This window comes from Petromyzon marinus, chromosome 14 (assembly GCF_048934315.1).
Source record: "Petromyzon marinus isolate PM22_M1 ecotype Great Lakes invasive population chromosome 14, UKy_Petmar_22M1.pri1.0, whole genome shotgun sequence".
Classification (NCBI taxonomy): Eukaryota; Metazoa; Chordata; class Hyperoartia; order Petromyzontiformes; family Petromyzontidae; genus Petromyzon; species Petromyzon marinus.
Window position 1 is genome coordinate 1,876,347 of NC_133680.1, and position 22,067 is coordinate 1,898,413.

The 22,067-nt window shown below is 51.0% G+C and overlaps 2 protein-coding genes across 2 annotated transcripts; both read right to left on the minus strand.

Moving 5' to 3' along the window:
• Positions 1–468: 468 nt before the first annotated feature.
• Positions 469–7,815, minus strand: LOC116942455 (keratocan-like). Its single transcript, XM_032954404.2, has 3 exons — positions 7,291–7,815; positions 4,580–5,554; positions 469–1,255 (listed from the first exon to the last, which is right to left on the minus strand). The coding sequence occupies exons 2-3, from the start codon at positions 5,532–5,534 to the stop codon at positions 1,107–1,109; spliced, it is 1,104 nt and encodes a 367-aa protein (XP_032810295.2). The 5' UTR covers positions 5,535–5,554; positions 7,291–7,815; the 3' UTR covers positions 469–1,106.
• Positions 7,816–10,656: 2,841 nt separating this feature from the next.
• On the minus strand, positions 10,657–21,662 carry LOC116942456 (lumican-like). The gene is made up of 3 exons (XM_032954405.2): positions 20,870–21,662; positions 16,588–17,544; positions 10,657–12,291 (listed from the first exon to the last, which is right to left on the minus strand). The coding sequence occupies exons 2-3, from the start codon at positions 17,537–17,539 to the stop codon at positions 12,140–12,142; spliced, it is 1,104 nt and encodes a 367-aa protein (XP_032810296.2). The 5' UTR covers positions 17,540–17,544; positions 20,870–21,662; the 3' UTR covers positions 10,657–12,139.
• Between the last annotated feature and the right edge of the window lie 405 nt (positions 21,663–22,067).

Sequence of the window (22,067 nt, forward strand, 5' to 3'; positions counted from 1 at the left end):
ATAAAATAAATCACGACGTTTCGGGCGCAACACAAGCGTTAGCCACCTGATGGACCTGATGACGGACGCTTGTGTTGCGCCCGGAACGTCGTGATTTATTTTATTTTATACCTACGTGACTTTACCGAGAAAACCAAAGAGTACGGATTCCTGCAGTCACGAAAGCTTCAAATCAAGATTCACCACCCGTTTGCTCATCTCGCGCGTCGGTCATACCGAGTTTATTGCTCGATGATTTTGTCCCGCCTCCAGCCCGCTTTCTCTTGCTCAGTGACGCAGTGGTCAACACATTGAACCCATCGACCCGAGTTTGATTCCTCGCCCCGGCTACCGTGAGTGGCGAGTGATGGCTGAACTAATTCCACCCCCTCCAACCCACACCAGCCGGTGTGATGAAGTTATGGTCAGACAAAGTTTTTCAACCAACGTTGAAATCTGGCGACGTTAATTCACGAGTGGACTAGCACAGAGGTCTGAACATTACTTTTAATCAAATTGACACAATGCGGGGGAATTCACATGTTTTTAATTTAGAATAGGCAGGCATGGGCATAATTGATTAATCTTTATTGAACGCTTACCACAACATAAAATGTCGAAGTTTAATGATGTAAGGGTAAGGGGTATTTAACAACAGCACGTGTTAATACAACAATGGTAAATATGTGGGCATGCTTAGCATTAGTTAATTAATAATACAATTACTTAAAAAACGTATTGTTCCTGTTTCTAAATATATAGTGAATATGCATTGTGTAAATTCATCAGACCACATTCTACTCACGATGCGATTCACATGCAATTGGAGAAAACAAGCGAATCGTAAAAAAGAGTAAAAATATTCAAGTTTAGTTTAGTACGTAACCCATCACAATCTACGTATTCTGTAGATTGCGATGGGCGGATTATTTATGTTATTGTTGTTACATTGCGGGAGTGTGTGTGATGGTAGATATTCTGTGTGTGCCGCTCGATATTCTCAACATATTCTGTAGATTGCGATGGGTAGACTTTTGCTGTTGTTGTAACATTGCCGGAGTGTGCGTGAAGGTGACAGCATGGGGGGTGGAGGTGGGGGGGGAGGCCTCCATCATCCAGCAGTGGCATCAAACGACGAGCGCGTTCAGCAGCGGGAGGCAGACCATGATCTCTGCCGGGTGAGCTCGTTCGATCTCGTTCTCGTCCAGGCGGAGGTAGCGCAGGCGACGCGGGGCGGACGGAGCCGGAGACGGGCACAGCGACGCCACGTCCAGGTCTGCGGGGGGGGGGGGGGGGGGGGGTTGAGAGAGAGAGCGGTGGTGCAGCGGTTAGCGCGCTGCGCTCACGGCCACCGAGACCAGTGAGGAGTATCTGCATCGCTCATCGGGCTTCCCCTAGGTCGACTCAGCCTCGAATGAGTACTTGGCGCGGTGTGTAAACGTCGACACCGGGGAGACAAAGGCGGTCGGGCGTGGTGCTGGCCACCCACCCCCTCGTGTGACGTGCCGGCCTTCATAGCTGCTGCTACTCGCTAACAGCACTTGCCCCAGCAGTCTGTTAAGGCTACACGTGTGGGCGGGGGGGGGGTCTTGAGGGGGTGGGGGGAGAGTGGGGGGGGGCGTGTCTTGGGGTGGCGACAAGGCGGAGCAGCAGACGCGTGCTTGCCCGCTTGCCGCAGGGGTTTGTGGTTGCAGCCCCTGTGGCCGACCTGGTTAATACTGCGGCTACACGAACTAAAACTACTACAGGCTGTCCGCTTCACAGTTAAAGATTCTGTGAGGTCATTCTTCAGGCAAGATTTGATAAATGTGATTTAAATCACTCGCAAATTACTTAAATCGCATCCTTGCAACATTGCATACCATTAGACTCGTGCCTACCCGCTGGCCTATGCTGCATTCACCGTGAGCCTCAACAGGGACAGCTGCCACTGGGGTGTGGAGGGTAGTGGCTGTCACAGGACGCATCAGGATGTACTACGTTGGAGGCGCGGTGTGAACATTGCGTGGTGGTAATGATGGTGATGATAATGGTGATGGTGATGATGATGCTTGTGGAGATATACGCTTGAGGTGGGACGCAGCCGCTCTGCAAGCTGGATAGCTCCACTGCACTCGAACGATGCCGAATCCCCGCCACTGCCGGCCGCTATTGACTCAGTGCCGAGCCGGCTGCTCCCTATTGTAGGTGTGCGCGTATGTTGAACTTCTTTCGCACAGTACGTAGCGACGAACCGCGCTAATCGGAGGTGCGGAGGAACGTTCCGTCGTGGTCAAACTCAGCATCTCTGTTCACACCTTGTTGGTGAAGGGAGAGAAAAAAAGCAGACTCCAAATTGCCACGATGTTCACCCAACAATGTTGCTGGTGTCTCTCTTAGCCGTATCAAATAATACAAATGGGAGTGAGGGGGGGGGGTCCCAAAGCCCCACGGCACCCACAGCCGCGGCGGCAGCAGCCCGAGGTGCGGGCCCCTTTTTAGTTCCGTGCCCATTTGTCTCCTTCCACTGCCAGGGCTTTCACTCTGCAGGTCTGACCTTCGAATTCCAAAGGCCGCCACCCAATCTGTCATTCCCCCCGCTCACGGGCATGTGCTCCCCGTTAGGGTTCAAGGCGGCCGCGTTTCATGAATCAAGGTCCCGAAATTAAATCGCCTCGGCGCATCCGCCGAGCCTGATCCTTCATTTTTTTTTCAATACGCCGAGTTTTTTTTTTTAAATTGAGGCGTTGAATGGAATTTGTGGCAATAAAACTGTGGCAACGTCCGCGTCAAGGTTGAAAAAAACCCACAAAGTGACTTGCATCTCTTTCTCTCTCTCTCTAGAATATTACGTTTTTCCACTTTTATTAAAATATCTTCAAAGTGGTTTCCTTTGTGCCAAGCGCCATCGGCATTATGAATGAGCTTGGAGAGCCAGGCCTCTCTGTGTGTTTTCATTTATGAAGATTACAAGAACTAGTGGAGGTTATTATGCGAACCCGTGTGGATTCCAACACTTGGACAAAGCCAAGCCTGGCCCATGTGTGTCGTAGTCCAGTGTCTGCAGAGTATTCCATGCACATTAAGCCTTCAGTTAGATTCTCTTACTCAGTTTTTTAAAAATTAATTCTAATTTCCACTACAAAGCCCGTCTCGTCTGTATGATATACAGTTTATAATATTTTTTCACGAGCATGATCGGTTAGCAGGAGACATCCTGTATATGTTGTTATTTTTTAAAACATCAGGTTAGAGAGGTTTTTTTCTGCTGTGTAACATGTTAACGTATAATCATATTTATGTTTGAATGCGATGCCAGAGTGAGTGGTGGTTCACGCACTGCACTCTGAACAGGGTTTATCTGAGTTATATTCCCGGTCACAGCCAACATCAGTGGCAAGGGACATTCAAACTGGTCCGGGAAACCAGCTTCACCAATTCACATAGATCAGCGTGGTGAAGTATGCTCAAGCAACCCGCACGACTAACACCACATGTGAAGGCCTTCACTCAGCAGTGGATTTACAAATGGCTGTAAGTAATTATCACGTTTTGACATTATGATTTCTGATTTTGCCATTCTAGCCACCAAAAAAATACCTCCCTTGACGAATCCTTCTCATCATCTCCCGTAAATGTTTTTTCCCTCTAGACTCCAATTTAAAGGCCCCCTCTGAAGTCAGCCTACAGTGCGAAGGGACTAGTGGCCACGGGAGGTAATGACAGGGGAGTCAGCCTGCAGTGCGAAGGGACTAGTGGCCACGGGAGGTAATGACAGGGGAGTCAGCCTGCAGTACGAGTGGACTGGTGGCTATGGGAATGATCGAGAATCGGAGCGTGGCCAGGTGACGGAAGAGGACGGTGGAGTCTGCTGGTGGAGCGAGCGGTCTAGAACCAGCGAGAAGGTTCGGGAATGGGGGCGTGGCCTCGGTCAGTATATAATGGAGATGCGCGGGAGACTCGGGGCTGTTGCAGTGGGGGTCTCCGCCTGTTCGAGTGAACGTGTCTCTACAATAAAGAAACCATCTCAAGACAAGAGTGTCAAGTCGTCATTACACCTGCAGTGCCTGGCAAGCCCAGGTGGTCACCCATACAAGTAGCAACTTAGGCTCATCGGTCCTGCTGAGCTGAGTCCGGGCACATCCAGGGCGATCTGGGCGTAGTTTTGTCAAGCGCTGAGACATGAAAAGGCTCTCCCCAACAATAACTCACTCATGACCGCTGGAGATCATGCGGCGTTGATCTGACTCGTTTCAAATAAATGGGCTGAGTGCTTTCACTCTGCTTGTGACGTGAGTTGCTCTCGACTATGACGATGATATCTAAACTGGTTCTGGGATCTGGGTCACTCCGCTCCACCAATCGGCACTGACCAGCATGGTGAAGTATGGTCAACCCCCCCCCCCCCATAACTGACACATCCAGCAGCGGATTGCAAAAGGGCTGTAAATAATCATCAAATGACGACCGGAAGCCAAGTGTCTGTATCGCATCGCGGGATTGTGAAGCGATAGCGACAGCTCGAGAGAGGCCTTCATCCAGCAGTGGATAAAAACGAAGGGATCTGCTAAGCGCCTCGCACGGCTGTGAAGCCCACCCGTGCGTGCGCGCGTGCACGTACTCTTGATGCGGTTGTGGTTTAGGTAGAGGTGCTCCAGCTGCGGAGGGATCTCAGGGATCTTGGACAGCCGGTTGTGCCCCAAAGCGAGCTCCACCAGGGTCGAGATGTTAAATATGGTGGCAGGCAGACCCTCGTCCGTCAGCTTGTTGAAGGACAGGCGGACGGAGAACAGGCGCCCAAAGCCGCCAAAGTAGCCCTTGGGGACGGACGAGATGAGGTTTCCCTCCAAGAACAGCTGGTAGAGGCTGGTCGGCAGCTTTTCCGGCATCTTCGTGAGCCGGTTCCCATGCAGATTCAGCTGCACCAGATTGGACAGCCCCTTAAAGGTCTCGCCGGTGAGAGAGCCATCGGCCAGGCTGTTGCCGGTCAGGTCCAGCAGGAGGAGGTGGGAGAGCCCGGAGAGCGACTCCGCGGGTACGGTCGCGATCTTGTTGTAGGCCAGCCGGAGCTGCTGCAGGCTGCCCGGGAGGCCCCTGGGCACCTCCACGAGGACGTTGCGCTCCAGGTAGAGGTGCAGGAGGTGCTTGAGGCCGCCCAAGGCGTCGGCCTCGACGCTGGCCACCCTGTTGTCGTTGAGGTTCACCCAGCGCAGCTCGCTGGCATTGGCGAAGGGGCCGGCGCGCAGGGTGCGGATGAAGTTGTGTTGCAGGTAGAGGTGCATGGCGCGCGAGGGCAACTCTGGAACGGAGCGCAGGCGGCGGCCTTCGCAGTTGAGCGCTGTCGAGAAGCTCGGCGGGCAGTAGCACTCGCGAGGGCAGTCGCGGTAGAAGTGGGGACCCTCGTACAGGATGGGGTCCCCCTCCGGTCGAGGGGTAGCGGCGCCCGGAGGGAGAGGCGCCGAGGAGCTGCCCTCCTGAGCGGCGGCGGTGGCCGCGCTGGAGGTCACGAGCAGCAGCAGCAGCAGCTGCGGCGGTGGCAGCAGCAGCGGCGAGGTCAGCTGGAGAGGGAGCCTCATGGTGCCGGAGACTCAGTGGCCTGGACATAACGGTGCTCAATCCGTTAATTTACTTCCCTCGGCATCGTTGTTATCACCGTCGTCATCATCATCACGGCAGTCGTTATTAGAAGTGTCATCCGTAGTAAGTGTCACAGTTGACACCAGCATCATTGATGTTGTCTTAATCATCATCATCATCATTGTCATCATCTCCATCATCATCAGTAGCATCATCATTTTATGCATTATAATAATCATGGTTATTGTCATTATCGTCATAATCATCATCATTAGAATCATCTTAGCCATCATGTTCATCGTGATAATCATCATCAAACGTGAACAGCGGTCACTAGTGATGGAAGTTGGTTACCGTTGGGTAGTTTTAGCGAATTTATGAGATGACTAATTCCAGCAGGGCCACAGTGGTAAACAAATCTTCGCTTGTAGTTCATGAACTTGATGATGAAACTTAACAGATGTATATATTTATACATTAACAAATGCCAGTTTTTTTTTATTGGACCACTTAAGGCCCCAATGCAAAGGCCACCTTGGCTCGTGAACATCTCTCACGGGAACCGCTCCACGCACCAGGGTGCTTGGTGGAGGGTCAAACCCGGCGGGCAGCCCTGGTTAATACCGCAGACGTTAAAAATCCCCTGACATCGTTCTTGAACGGGTAGGTCGGTCATCGTGTTGCAAGGGTCTTGGTCCAAATTCGGCAAATTCGCAAAAATGACCCGCAAATTGCGGTGCTCAATTGAGGTTACACAGCAGCAAGCAGCATCGTGCCCTGCAGTGAAACTACTGCAGCCCTTGTTCGTGAAACACTGCTGCTCCTTCCTTAGCGATAGCGTTGTACTTTAAGAATGGCTTGAACACGAAATGCACTAAAATAACAATATTATTGTACGTATGTACGTTTAACTTCTTTCTCACCGTACGTAGCCAACCGTACTAATCCGAGGTGCCAAATTTTATCTGTAAGAAACATTATGGACGAATGAGCTCACCTGGTTCACAGGTATGAGGGGGGCTTTCAGGTGCTGGTGTAATTATTTTGGGGTGCATCACGTGACCGCAAACACATGCTGTACAAGCTACGAAACTAAATAATATCTCAGTTGTGTGGCATTCGTTAACATACGAGTTACAATGATTTACTGTTTTCAGTCGTGTCATCAGAATGATCACAAGCTTTTTATGTTTGTTAGGGACTGATTTCCAGCTGATATGTTTCAGTATTTGGTTCAGCACATATAAACCTGTCAACCCCTTATCAGTGCCTACGGTATTACAGACCAGTTCAGATCTTATTGGTCACCCCGTGCCCTTTTAAATCTCAACTTTCATCCAACAAAGTCCCATCACAAGGGAGAAACGCAAACAAATAGACACACTTGTTTTGCCCGTATTGAAACGACTGTACGCCGCATGGACCTGAAAACACAATTTCCCTGCACAAGAACACGGGGTAAACCGTATGGGTTGACACGGTAAGCACATATAAGTTCACGAATCCATGGCCCCTTGAGCTACTTGGGTCCCTACGCGTATGCTTAGTTTGCGTGTCACTTGCACCGAGACTGCATGCGGAATGTTGGGCACCAACAACATCCCTCGTGTGCTTATTCCACCTGGATGCCGGGAGGCTTTCGTACTCGAGACACCTGGCTCCCCAGGAAATACCTGGTTCCCGGTCATCAATCATTGTGACAGTGTTTACGAATAGGCTCGCACATCTGGATGACCACACAAGCAATCGACTCACCTGGGGCTCAGCTGGTCGGGCACTCGGACCCGGTGGGGTCGTTCCACCCAGACGCCAGTCAGGGAATTTCTTCCCTCCTGTCCCTCCCGGAGCCCTGAGCCCGGCCGCTGCGCGTCTGAACCCTCGGCACTAACCTCGCTCCGAACCGAGCCCAACACGCGACGCTCGTTCCGCGCCGCCTCCTCCTCGTTCTCTTCCTGCCCCCCCCCCCCCGACACTCCTCCCCGCACCCCGCACCCTGGTACCGTTGCAAACCCACACAGACGTCACTCCTTTGGCCTCTCCGTGCCCCAGATTTGGAGAGATGTGGGTCCCTCCTCCGCTACCTCCCTCCTGCGCCACCTCCTTCCTCGCTACCCCGCAGCCCTCTGCTCATCCTTTGTTTGGTCACCCACAAAGCCACTGCTTCCACGTGGGCCCCGACTAACTGGTTGGCTGGTTTTTACGCGACGTTCACAGGACATTATTTACGAGATGCAATCGGGATATAAGATTTTTCAAAAGTTCGCCCGCGGCTCTCCCACCGCTTTATATATATATTTATATATAAAATAGTAGACCTTTTCCTCCCCTTCCCCCCACTTTCTGTCTCCCGCACTCTCAAGGGTGGCCAAGAGAGAGGCGTTGTGATATCGCGTTGTGTTGCACGCGCGTGTGCGTGGTAGTCGTACGGAAAATGTTTAATATCTTGGACACACGATTTAGATCTTGGTATTCACAATATGCTTTAAAATATTACTTTTACGTTCACGACAGACATACACATTCGCTTTTGATTAGAAAAAATCAAATAACTTGTGTTTTTTTCTCTCTTCATACATGTGAACTCTCGTTAAATGTTGGCTATGAATATGACAGTTCCACGTGATCGAGAACCTCTCCGTCAACATATCAATATCACCCCAATAGTCGAGGTCATAGTTTTAGAAAATGTGGCAAAACTGAACGCACCAACTTGGATGAAAAGGTCAGTTGGCCTTGGTTTCTCTGAAACCCTGGTATTTTATGAGCAGTTTCCCCACCCATCAAGAAAGGTGGCACAAGTAATTTGCATTTGAATTACAGCCCGGACCGGTTGGCACACGATGCCCAAGTGGGAGCTCCACTTCGTGATTATTAGCAACGTCTTTTAGAGAGTTTGCAATGGATGACGTTGTGATATCTTGGGCAATGGGCAAATAACGTTTCTGCTGGGGGTGGGGCATTGCACGCATTCATTGATTCTTGAGTTCACGACGCACACAGATCGGTGTGACACCACCGCAGCCAATTGAGGCGCAACCATTCACCGCAACGCTACTAACATTATCTTTAGACGCGAATTGACAATCCGTCCAAATCCCCGTAGGGAATTCATCCCCTCCCCCGTAGTTCTCTCCTGAGCGACGCCAGCCGTGCTGCTCGCGAGACATGTGCGACCATGCACGCGCCCGCGTGCAATCACAGCTGCGGCATCCGTTCTGAATTCGTCTTTCGAGAGTGAACATCGCCACGTTATTTTTTTGAGAGCGAACATCGCCAGGCCAGGACGCGCACGGGCGCGAAGTCCAGCCGCGAAGAGCCTCAGCTGGTCTTAATTTTTGTTATGAAGCCCAATATAATGGACTCCTTTGCGCAGGGTCAACGTCTTGAGAGACGCCCGAAAAGGTGATGTCATTTAGCGAGCGTCTGAGAAATGTGATGTTGCCGTGGGAATTCTCTCCGCCTCACCCCTCTCACGCCCACGCGCCCCCACCTCTTCCCCCTCCTCCAAGTCTGCGCTTTGCAACGGAGAAAGAAAGGAAATGTAAATGTGGCGCGATTGTTGCTCGTCGTGGCGCGAGGCTCGGGAGAGGTTTGAGTCGACGTCTCGGCTCGCTCCTTATCTCTGGACGAAAGGCGATGCTCACAGGCTCGTTGCTTACATCCCCCCACTGCATTGTTTGCTTATGCTGGGAATATTTAAAAGAAAATGTGAATATGGGTTTGCAAAAAAAACATATCCTCAGATGGCTTGCTCAAATATCCAACCAGCAAATTAACACAAATAGTAAAATATCTTTTCAAAACTCTGCTTTGTGTGCGATGGCTTGGGGAGGCTTTCATCGAGCAGTGGATGGATCCTGGCTGATAATGAAACACAGCGGGAAGTGGCGGTGCAGCTGTCACGCACACGTGGTGTTTGTGCGTTGTGAACCGAGTGACCGACGACACTCGGTTCACGGTCATGGCTCAAGTCGGTGGTGCGTCATCATTTGAAGTGATCCTGGGCGCTCCCTTCACCGGTCCACACTGACCAGCGTGGTGAAGTATGGTCAAACAGCCTCGTGACCGACACGGCACTGGGAGGCCTTCATCCAGCAATGGTTTGGCAAGCAAAAGCTGTTAGCGAGTAACATAACACCGTGGATGTTTACAGATGTTGTGTTTGTGTATGTGCAATAGGCAGAAGAATGATTTTGTGTGTAACCTGACAAACGGTAGCAAGCAAAACTAAATATGAAGAGCTCAAGACGTTCATCAATAACACTGCGGCCCTAAAAGGACAAACAAGACGTAATACGTGACGTTTTGGGCAAATGGCCCTTCTTCACAGCACACAGATGACATTTTGAAGGTGGTGTATTAACACAAAAAAAATATTCCCGAATGAAAGAGCATTCTTGATAAGTGTGCTGGTGTGTAATATGTCAAATGACTCAGGCAAAAAAAAATCGCCTCTCAAAAGATCTCTTTCGCATAAAACATAAAACAAACGCACTCCAGTTCCGTGGCGACTCTATTCAATACCCCGCCGTGCCACCGTTTTAATCGCTGTGGAGTCAGACCTAGAGGCAGCTTCTTGGGCTGCGTCCCCTCTCAAATAACGCTGCCTTTTATTGCGGTACAGGGGGTGGCGGCAGCAGCGGCAGCGGCGGCGTTGGCAGTAACCGCGGAACTTGGCACAAGTTTGACAGCCCCAGGAGCGGTGGCAACCGCACCGCCGTCACAAGCAACCCTTAAGACATGTGCGGCCAATTCTGCAAATTACCTTGCTTTTATTTTATTTTTCAGACCCTCTGCCCCCCACCCCCATCGTTCTCCGTTGCTTGAGGCACCGCAGCACCACGGGGCTCTCTCTGGCTTTTGTGGAGGACGCTGATTTTTTTTTGTATGTCGCGTGAAGTGGGGGAAGGAGACATGGGATCGTAATTGGCGCGTCCTGTGAACTCTAACGACACCTTTCGGATCGTGGCATTTTTATAACGCATCTCGGTCGTGCAGCAGCTGGCTTCGCGGAAGTTGGAGTTCAAGTGCATCGCGATCGTACGGTCAAATCTCGATGTTATCCGGCAGGTCAATGGGAGGCAGCGGTGTCCCAGGAATAAAACAAAAAAATTCACGTCATTTATTAAAAACGTATTTATTGTTCACCTGCGTAGAGTGAGGGTGAAGACGTGGAACGTCTCGTCTGTTGTTGTTATTGTTGCTTCTTGAAGTGATCGGCACCGAGTCACTGAGGAGCAGCTACCAATCAACCCAGAGTTGACGGACGACAAAAGTTGATACAACAGTGACACCTCCACGCTTTTCCGAGTTGCTTTTAGCTACCGCCGGGCGAGTTGGGAAGACTTTCCCAGAATTCTGGCCGGAGCCTGAGAAGCGAAATTGTTCGAGAGAATCCACGAATTGAATGCCGACTCGAGTCGGCAAAAAAAGACACGGGGAGGGGGCTGCGGGGTGCCGGGGAGCGTTCGTGCAACCGGGGTGTGTAACCATCATTTGTGGTCCGTGTTTTAAAAGCGAAAGCCGTGTGCCAAGTTCGTTTGCAACTTACAAACGCGTGGCTTTCCAAACGCTTCATGAATGTAACGTGTTTTAGACTGCAATGGCCTTGTACTCTCCCGCCAATTTAAATGCGGTCAAGGTGCAGCCCTGCAATTGCCCGCTCATACCGCTGCTGGCGGATCGGCCTCCAGGTTTAAAGAGCCTCTAACTATAACTGTACTGCCGGGGGCACAGAGGCCTGCGGGGTGGGTGACGTTATTACAGACTTGCCCATTGTTTCGACTGCCACGTCAGGGGATCGAACCGGTGAACCCCCGAGCTTTGAAGTCCCAGCGCGCGCTCACCGCTACATCGCGGCGGCGTCGCCACCCCACGCCGGCTCCCCTTCGACCCGGGCGTCTGCCGGGCTGGGCGCTGTGTGCGTGCGGGGGGGGCCACCGCCACCATCGCTTCGTTAATAACGCCCGGCGCAACCCCCCCCCCCACCCACCGTGCGAGCAGAACTGGAGGTCACCTGAGGGACGGATAATTGCCGCGACTCTGTAAGTCACATCTTGGAAGAATTAGGGAGGGGAATGCTCTGGGGGGGCGCGTTTGTGTAGCGTGATGAGCCACGGCCGCCCCAGCGATGCCGGTGTCTGAAGTGTGCAAGCGCCTTCGGTGCCGCGTCCAAACACCACTCACAATTCATCGAAGCGCCTGGGATGTGGCCAATCGCGTTTACTGCGGTGCTACGTAACACGCGTGTCGTAGATATTCTTGTTGCGCCGTACGTGTAGGGTGATGCCTGCCGATGCGCATTATGCACGAGGAAGATGTGATATTAAAAAATAAATGTTGGCAGATACATCGTGAACGATACTTGTGACATACCCGCACCTACGATTTAGCACGGTTGGCCACGTACGGCGCGAATGAAGTTCAACATACATACAATGAATCTGTAAAAAAAAGAAAAATTAGATTATACAAGAGGATACCAAAATATTAACATGTTGGAAGCTGGACAGCGGGTGGCCCCCCCTTTTCCTATCATTGCAGCTGGACCCATGCCAACTGCGCCGTGGTGCCCGTCACGTCGCGCCCTACCGCGTCGCGCCGTCTAGATGATGAACTGACGGCACCGCCGGAGGCACGTGTAGGCGTCGCTGGGGATATTCCACGAGGCGAGGCGGTTCCCGTCGAGACGGAGCAGCGAGAGACGGGAGTAGTCCTGGGGCGCGTTGCTCCGACAGAAACTCTCCACGGAGAACTCTGTTCTCACGGGGACACGGGGGACGAGGGGATACAGACACAGGGACAGGAAGGCGAGGGCACATGGTGGAACCAAGTGACAAGCGGTGACACGCGGAGACACACGGAGACCAGGGGACACACGGAGACCAGGGGACACACAGGGACAAGAGGACAAATGTCGACAATTACATAATGCCGAATCCACAAAAGTACGTGATATATATTTTTTTACAAAGCGTGATTCTGATAACAACGATTACTTTGTAAGTTAAATGTAGCCATCTGAAGTGGTTCGATTGCGGTGCCGGGTGGAATAAATTACTGTACAAAAAATAATTAAAAAGCTAAGGTGGTAACATTGTCCTGACGAAAACGACTTCTCGCCAATTAAAGTATTCAGTTATACACAAACAGATGAAATCATCGTGGAATCGTTGACAATTAAGTTCTCAGTTGGCGGAGACATTCCTGAGTGGCCCAGATTTGGCACGGCTCCAGCAAGGCGGCCGCTGCAGCCAGATTACTCCCAGCTGACCTGGGGCACTCGCTCACTCACTCGCCCGCCCGCCCGCCGCTCTCTACAAACGGCGGCCAGAGGCCCTCTCGGTCACTTTCATGGAATTAACGCCAGGAGCCTCTCCGTAAAATTCCATCTTGGCTGCCGGCCACATGCGCGTGCCCCCCTCACACGAGCCGGCAACGCTTTCAACTCTTAGCCGCATTCGTGTGCTTTGGCCTTTACGAGCGTTCTTATCGCCGGGCAGCCGTGCCTTCCGTTTCCGTTTTTATTTACGGCTTGCTCTTTATTGAAATTTAAAAAATCGTTGTTTTAGCGGTGTAATGATAATAAATGCATTTATATAGCACTTTTCATCAAGGATCTCGAAGCGCTGTACAGGACACAGCAGCAGACACTCAGCATAAAAATAATATTATAAATACATAAAAAAACATTTATTAAATGAACTATAAATGTAATAAGCGGAAGCGTATAAATAGTTTTTTTTTAATGGCGCATTTGAAAAATGTGGACATAGCCTGGGAGATACACGGCCACTTCCCGACCGACCTTCGAGTGAAAGGCGTTTTAAACGTGTACAATGTATGGTTTCCATCTGTGATGTGGAAAAAACTGGGATATATTCCATGGGAAGAGGAATCATTTATTGCGATGCCAGCAGAGGGGAGAATGAGATGTCAATGCATTGTCTTGAGAGGCGTGTTATTGCAACGTTGATAACAAAAAACGTGGACTTTTATAGTTACAGGGAGGACTTGATATGTTTCTCAGGACAGCTAGGTAGGTCAACAAGGGGATGTTCCTGGGAAAACCAGGAGAGGTGGCAACTCTCGTCATCTTGGTTACTTGTGTATGGTCATTTTGTCAATCTGCTTCTGGATGAGGGCCTTCCCATGCAATGCGGTTCACGGGGGTTGTTTGACCATATTTCACCATGCTGGTCGTTAGTGAAATCAGGGGGCGTAGATGTTGGGGACATAGTACAATACAACAATGGACTTTGTTGAAATGCCCTCTGATGACGTGGCCCAGGAGCAACCTACACCACTTGCACGTGGTCACCCATACCACGTGGTCACCCATACCACCCTATCCAGGCTCAAAGCCTGCTTACCCTATGGCCACGTCACATTCCGTGTGATTTGGTGAGACGCTTTGCGCTATTGTATATACAGCAGCCGGTAACGCATCTTTTTTGCATAGTGGTTCATGCATATAGGCCCCAAGGGACCGTATCGAGTTGAGAGCGGCTGTAACATGAGGTTGATGGATCACTGGACGATGAGAGCAGTGTGCATGTGGAGTTTGTAAGCTCCGTGTCTGACATCCACTAACCCCGGCCAGGTCACCCAGCTTTTATCTTTCCTTGAGAATTCTCATTCTGCGTGAGGTGGGTGAATGTGAGTGCCCCTTTGATTTTATCTCGGAAGATGAGCAGCACAGTTCTGCTCAAAAGATGCTTCTACAAATAATTTTTGCGTAAATTATCTCCAAATTTGATCCCAACTGTGCTGTCGTTGTCACATAACGTGAGATGAAGCATTTATTGGGATCTCTTGCAGGGCAGTGCCGACCCTTCGGCGTTAGAGAACGACCCGCGGAAGCGGATCTGACAGAGCTACCTCCGACATCCCTTTTGTCGGTGTCTGCAGCACTTTCCCACCCATCGTGCCAAAGAGGGGTTGTTGTCGCATCACAGTCAAACCATATTAAAATTCTTAAATATCAAGTTTTGCAGAAACAAACGTCACGTGATTGTCTTTGTATCACCTTTTGTGACTGAACTGTTGATCAACTCGCTACACTTGAGAACCCAGAACCCAGTTGGATTACAGACGGCTGGAGCCTGGATTCGAACCCAGGCTCTCAGCCTCACTGACCTCCAAGCAGCTCTGCCACTTCTCCTCTCTGGAATGTGAGACGCCGAACGGGAAATCTGGACGTGAGTTCGCGCCTCAGAGGTGTGGACACGTGGGGGAGACATCTAGCAGAGGCAACAACAACAGCAGCAGTAGCAGCAGCTACTGCTGCTGTTGTTGTTGTTGCCGTCACGGCCTTGCCGCACCTTACCTCACTTCCCTCGTCTCGTGTTATGTCCCCTCCCGCCCGCTGCGCTCTCAACCTCTCTGGCTCCTCACCGTTCCCCCCTCTAATTGTGCACAATCACCGTTTCCCTACTTGCCCCCTTGCACTGGAACAAGCTTCCCCTCCACATGAAGCAGCGAGCATCATCCCCGTCAAATTTTCCGCTCCTCCCTCAAGACCCCCGCCTCTTCTCCCTGGCCCATCCCTCCATCCCCAGGCACCCACCGTCATTCCGGTACTCGCTAAACTGCCATCCCTATACCCCGTCCCTATTCACCGCGTCGCTTTTAGTCAGCCTAAATCTACAACTTATAAAATCTTGTAAAGCGCCTTGGATAAAAGCGCTCTATAAATATAAGATAAGAAAGAGAAGACAGCTGAGACCGTAGGGGAGCCTTCCTTGGGCACAACGGCAGGGGGCAAGAGTGGAAAATCTAGAAAAAATAAAATACAGCGGCTGCAGTGGCGGTGGTACCAACGATCTCTCGTGCGAAAGCGATGCTGTTTGTAGAGACATTTTGAGATGCGGTTCGCACGTGTACAATTTATAAACCCAAATGAGTAATAGAACTCAGTATAATTTGATTTTATTCAGCGTCTACTGCACATGCAACGGCATATCAAAACCGCTTGGTACAAAACACTGCGATTTCGGCATCCCTGGGTAAATGTGGATTTGCATTGTATTTACAGAAAGACAATGAGTGCAAAGGAAGAGGAAAATGGGAACATCTTGGACGTGGAATATGAACACGGGTAGGGTGGTGGTGTGGGGCAGGCTACGATGTTGCTTTATGATATTTATGAGGCGTGCGGTGTTGATGAAGAGCGCCGGGGTGGAATGGTGGCGCTGTGGGTCAAGCACTGCGCTGTTAACGATGTCGGAAGATCGTGAGTGTTAAAATAAATACAGGGTGCTTCAAGAAAATGTTAACAATTATATGGGACTATCGTTTTAAATGGAAAAAGAACGGATAATACACTGTAACATGATAACAAATTCATAATAAAGGTTTTTGGGTTAGATCGCGTAAGTATGAATGTGTCGTAACCCTCCACCACCCGACACAGCCAATTAGTTACTATTTCAGCCCACCGGTGTGTTGGAGAGTAAATCCACAACATACTAATTGGCTGTGTCGGGTGGTGGAAGGTTACGACACATTTATACTTACGCGATATAACCCAAAAAAACCTTTATTATGAATAATGTTGGTTGCGAAAGCCTACGAGTTAAACTGATGATAACAAATGTAATGTTAATAGCTTAAAAAAGTCAAAGAGTCTCCCATTGTTCGCCATCATTGTCAACGCGTGTCTGGAATCTTCTCCATGCGCTCTCCAGAGCCCGGAGGCAGCAACACATTTCTCGGGGCATTGTTTGCAAATTCTCAGAAGTGTTAAAAACATATAGGAATAGGTTTTACCCTTTTAACTGGCACAAAAACTGACACCTTTATTCAAGGCATCATGTTTGCAATAACCACAACACAAGCAGTCAAAATGCAAACAAAAAAGACAACTCTGATAATAATATGTACAGTACTTGAATTTGATTGGTCCACACCCGAGACGGCTTTTCTTAGAGCCTAGTCTCCATTGGTGTTGGACCAGAAGACGCCAAAAGGCGCACAACTCAAAGACGTTTTTAAGCACCCTGTAAACACTCCTGGTTACTCGCTCGTCATTCCGTCACCTGCCCAACGTACCGCTGACGTTGTTCGCCTGCAGGTAGAGGTACTGCAGGTTGCGGTGCACGGTGGGGATGCGGTCGAGGTTGTTGTACGCGAGGTCGAGCTCTAGAAGGGTCGAGACGTTGAAGGCCTCTGCGGGCACCCGCGGACTGCTCAGGAAGTTCCCGGCCAGACGCAGAAACTGTAGGTTGGGGAACTGTTGAAAGTAAAACTCGGGCACCTGGCTGATGGCGTTCCACTCCAGGTACAGCTGAAGCACGTGGCTCGGCAGACCGCTGGGAAGGTCGTCGAGCCTGTTGTTGCTCAGGTTGATGTGAACAATGGACTTCAAGCCGGCGAAGGCTTCCGACTTTACCACCGCCATCTCGTTGCCGTGCAGGAGCAGCAGCGTGAGGTTGGCGAGGTTGTGGAAGTCTCGACCCTCCAGGACGCGGATCTTGTTGTGCGCCAGCCTGAGCTCTTTCAGGCTCGCCGGCAGGTTTTTGGGGACCTCTGTCAGATGGTTGTAGTTGATGTAGAGGCACTGGAGCCGGTCGAGCTGCGAGAAGGCCCCTTCGGAGACGTTGCCGCTCGAGATGCGGTTGACGTCCAGGATGATCTTGCGCAGCCCCGTCGCGTTCCCGAAGGCCCCCTCGGGCACGGCCTCGATGAGGCCGCGCTGCAGGTAAAGGTAGGCCGTCCTGGCCAGCGGCGGCGGCACGCGGGTGAGGTTGCGGGAGTCGCAGAACATGGACGTGGGCCAGAAGTGGGGGCACTCGCATTCGGGAGGGCAGTCCGGGGAGCCGAGCACGCGGCGCACGTAGGCCCGGTCGAGGCGGCCCTGCAGGGTCAGGAGGCTCGGCTCGCCGGCCTCGAGGTCGAACTCGATGGGCATGCCCCCGTAGTCGTGAGAGGCGGCCGGGCCAGCGATGAGCAGCACCAAGAGGGGCAGCAGCTGCTGTAGCGGGAACTGCGCGATGCGCGCCATGGAATCTGTGCAGATGTTGTCACGGGTTATTATACACGGGGGGGCACATAGGGTGATTATATTTATTTTAACAAATATTCAGACTGAATTGCATTAATTGCATTAACATTGATGGGTGAATTATTTTTTGAAATGCATTTAAGACTTTTTTTTATTAAGTGTCAACTTTGAACATTCGTCAATTTTATTTCGTCCCAATTCACTGGGGGGTTCTTGGCCGAGTTTTGTAAACGATTGATTTTGAGGTGACCCCACAGGAAGAAGAAACATACATGCTAATACCTAATCATAGATACAATATTAACTTATATTTGTTTAATTCTAGCGTTAAAATCCCGTCAATTAAAATAACCCTGCGTGTCCTGACCTTTGGGCCACGCTGTACATTGATGGACAGCTCCGTGCGTGTGAATGAGTCGGGATCGAGTCGGGATCGGGGATCGTGTTTATTGAGGTGGCTCAGAGGTCAGAGCGCGGAGCCGGCTCCGCTGAGATCAGGGGTTTGAATCGAGGCTTGCTGCCTGACAGTTAAACGGGTTTTCTCAAGTGTAGCGAGTTGATGGTCTCTGCTTGGTCACCAATAGTTGTACAAAAGAGCCACCGTGTTGCAATGTGGTTCTGAACTTAGTTTCGCTACCTCCTCGTGCGGAGTTATACTCCTGGATTACTATCTAGGCATGTAATCTATCAACCCATATACTCATGTACCTACCTATTCACCCACCTGTCAAACTACCACTATGCATACCTACCTTACATACTCTACTAACCTACCCATCCACCCACATATCTGCCGACTAACTCACAAACCCACCACCTACCTCCAAATCTATCAACCCACGTAGCTACCCACTCTCCTACCCACTCTCCTACCCACTCTCATACCCACTCTCCTACCCACTCTCCTACCCACTCTCCTACCCACCCTCCTACCCACCCTCCTACCCACCCTCCTACCCACCCTCCTACCCACCAAAGACAAAGATGCCCCTTATAGCCTTAACAGACTGTAGCAGCAAGTGCTGTTCTCGAGCACCTATAAAGGCCGGCAGGGTACACGAGGGGGTGGGTGGCCAGCACCACGCCCGGCCGCCTTTGTCTCCCCAGTGGCGTTGTTTACACACCACAGCATTTGAGGCTGAGTCGACCTGGGGGAGGCCCAGGATCGGTTCAAATAATCGTCACTGATGTTGGCCGTGAGCAGAATTCGAACTCCGGTTGGCGGGTTCGTAGCGCAGCGCGCAAACCGCTACACTACCGCTCCCCACACCCACCCATTAACCCACATGCCTACTTGCCTACAACTACCAACCCACTCACCTATCCACCTATCGACCCACACAACCTACTCACCAGTTCACAGACCGACCCACCCACTCACCTTCCAACCCACGCACTGACCTACCCGCCTCCCCACTCACTCACGTACCTATCCCCCCATCCACCTATATATCCATGTGGTTTATATTCGTCACGTTAATGCTACGCTGCTATGGCTGTGCATGCCTAATGGAGAAGTTTGGTAGAAGCAGAGCTGACCAAATGCACTTTAATAACAGAAAAATCGCGTTCCAACAATCATCAAATTAACATTTCCGCTGCAGGAAGACTGTAGTCATGGAAAGTTGAGCAGCACTATGGAAACAATAATAACCGCATTACAATGTAACATATATACAGCACTATATGTATATGCGTATGCATCACAGTGCTGTAAAGTACATCGTCGCGGTGACACAGGTAAAACAATGCGCTTTTTGGACCATTAAAAGACACATCGCATCATGATGTTAACATGTAATTTCAGAATGTTACGCTTGACACCTGTACACAAGTAGTTCGAGAAAACAGACACAACGATCCGAGACTACGCCCGGTCCTCTTTGTCTCCCAGTGGCGATCTTTAGACACGCACCGTGCGAGGCACGCATTGAAAGCTCAGTCAACCTAGGAGAGGAACTGGACCGGTTCAGATATCATTCGCCACTGATGTTAGCCGTGGCTGGGAACCGAACTCAGGTCGGTTTAGCTCATAGCGCAGTGCACCAACACGCTGTGCCACCCCTCCCCATATTCATCACGTACACAGTCAAATATAACTCGGTCAAGAACACAATATAAACCCATATAAGCGTTTGGTGAATCATGTCATATTTTCCACCGGGTTTACATCAGCTGTGGCCAGTGCAGTGTGTGGTTCCCTTTACGAACACAGTACAGTCACTTTTCATAAGAATTTTTTTTGGGTTAGATCGCGTAAATATAAATGTGTCGTTAACCCACCACCATCCGACACAGACAATTAGTAATGTTTGTCACGTAAACAAAACGTGCCAATTAGCTCTTACTTCAGAACATCGGTGTGATGGCGAGTAAACCCACAACGCTTTCAATTCGAGGGCGACATTTCGCCGGTGATTACAACCAGCTTCATCAGGCAATTAGCCTCACTAATCGGCTGTGTCGTGGCGGTGGTGGTGGGTTACCGACCAATATTCACGACGATGAATATTGGTCGCGAAATGCCTCCGCGTTGAAACGATTCGCAGTCCTGCGTCCGTGAACCTTTCGCCACATCTGGCGCGGGCAATCAACAGCGACGCAACTCCCCGTCCCACTCACGCGGTGCCGCGCGCGTTATCGCATTGACCGCGCGCGACTTTGGGCTGTCTGGCGCCACCACTACGGGGCGATCTCCCTACAAAGATCAGAGGAGCGGATATATTTTAGATAAACGTAAACGTTACACATTAAACCCACCCCCCTCCCTCTTCGTCAGTGCATGTGTAAAGCAGCTGGGTAGCTGCTTTTACCGTGATATTCATGCTAGTTATTTGATCTTAATTACATAATTACTTTGTAAACCGGCCGTATGGCTCAGCCGGTAGAGCCAGCGGCTCAAATCCGGTTTGGGTTTGACTCAGCCCATTATTCCTCCAGGGTCCAGGAGTTTAAAGCGGTTTGCCCCCGCCATAGGGATGTGGAATGTCTGCAACTGGGCTGTAAGTAGGAGATGAGCACCGGTTCCACGTGTATCTGATCAGGAAATCACTTTGACTTTTTTTACATTCTGTCGAAACATTTGTTCCATCGTACATTGCTGCGTTAATAGTCTAAAACTCTGTCTTGCAATCTTATATATAATAAAAAAAGTGTTGGGCATTCATGTCAAATGTATGTTTACCTAAAGTGCTCTGAGATGCCTTCGCTGATGTGAGGTGCGCAATGTGGATATGCAAAACAATAAAGACTGATGGCGCGATTACAAATCGCCGTGCAAATCGGCCGAGTATCTGACTGCAAAAGCACGGCGGTGTGGACGTGTCGTACCTCGGCGCTGTAGTCAGAAGGTGAGCTGGATGGCAAAACCCAGGTCGGCAAGGCCACAGAAGATCCAGCACCCCCCCCCCCCCAACGGTGATTAGGCTTCAGTTATTCTCGTCTGTTTGCCATTGCAACGTGTGCCACATGTGCGCATAGCAACAACACACAAAATGAATGGAGATTTAATTTAAAGGGAATCAAATCCTTTTGCTGCACACACATGCACACAAAGAGACGGCGTTCGAGGGGTTATTGCAGTCGTTGCTCGAGAAATCCCTTGGACTGGGCAGTGGAGAGAGCCAATGTGAAGCCACCACCACCACTACCACCACCACCACTACCACCACCACCAGGTTTGCAAGTTTTGGGCTGCCTCCCTTTGGGGCCCCCTCCAAAATGCCAGCGCTTCACCGCGGAAATATTGCTTGCGTGAAGAAACGGGGCTTTTTTCCTTTCTCTCTCTCGCTCTTTGAAGCATCACTTAAATAAATATATTTGTCTGAATTCTGGCACAGCACCAGGACTGACGTGCCGGGGGGGGGGGGGGTGCAGTTCGGCTCCGTCGCAGAACGCGCGAATTGAGGGGCGCTCTTCGATAGGGAACCCGGCGATGCGCGTCGCGTTGGTTGCAGCGGGCACACGGAACGGGCGCTTGGGGGCGGTGGGGGGGGGCCCTGCATCGTCGGTCCACGTTCACCCACCAGAACACGGTGTTGGGACCGTGGCGCTCGGGGTCTCGTGGCGGGGTCTCGTGGGGAGCGCGACGCTCCGGCCAGGGGCAGGCGGCCAATGATGACGACGGCGGCGGGGTGCTCGCCCTTGTCGTGAATGTGTCGCCGATGTGTGAAGATGAGTCCTTGCCGTTGGCGGGTTGGTGGTGACTCCGTTATCGCCGGCTCGTCGCCGCCGGTGCATCGGACGGAGTGGAAGGGGTGAGTTGAGGTGACAGCGCCCCAGCGCTTTGAACCTGATTCTCGCTTGGAAGGGAATTGTGGAAATCAGTTCACGGTCACTTTTCTAACCACACGTCCCCCCAAAAATTTATCAACTTCAGATGTTTTATCATCATCATCAGCAGCAGCAGCAGCAGCCAAGGTCAATCCACTGCTGGATGAAGGGCTCCCCAAACCGCCGCCACCTCTCACGTTTCTGAAATTATGCCAATCCACCTAGCACCTGCATACACGAGCTGAATTAGTCACTC

Bases quoted from the DNA above. Each gene is read 5' to 3' on its own strand.
- LOC116942455 (XM_032954404.2), bottom strand. From the start codon at position 5,534: ATGAGGCTCCCTCTCCAGCTGACCTCGCCGCTGCTGCTGCCACCGCCG. The intron at 1,256-4,579 runs GTACGTGCACGC...CCCCCCCCGCAG, and splicing joins AAACCACAACCGCATCAAGA to ACCTGGACGTGGCGTCGCTG.
- LOC116942456 (XM_032954405.2), bottom strand. From the start codon at position 17,539: ATGGCGCGCATCGCGCAGTTCCCGCTACAGCAGCTGCTGCCCCTCTTG. The intron at 12,292-16,587 runs GTACGTTGGGCA...CCGTGAGAACAG, and splicing joins GCAGGCGAACAACGTCAGCG to AGTTCTCCGTGGAGAGTTTC.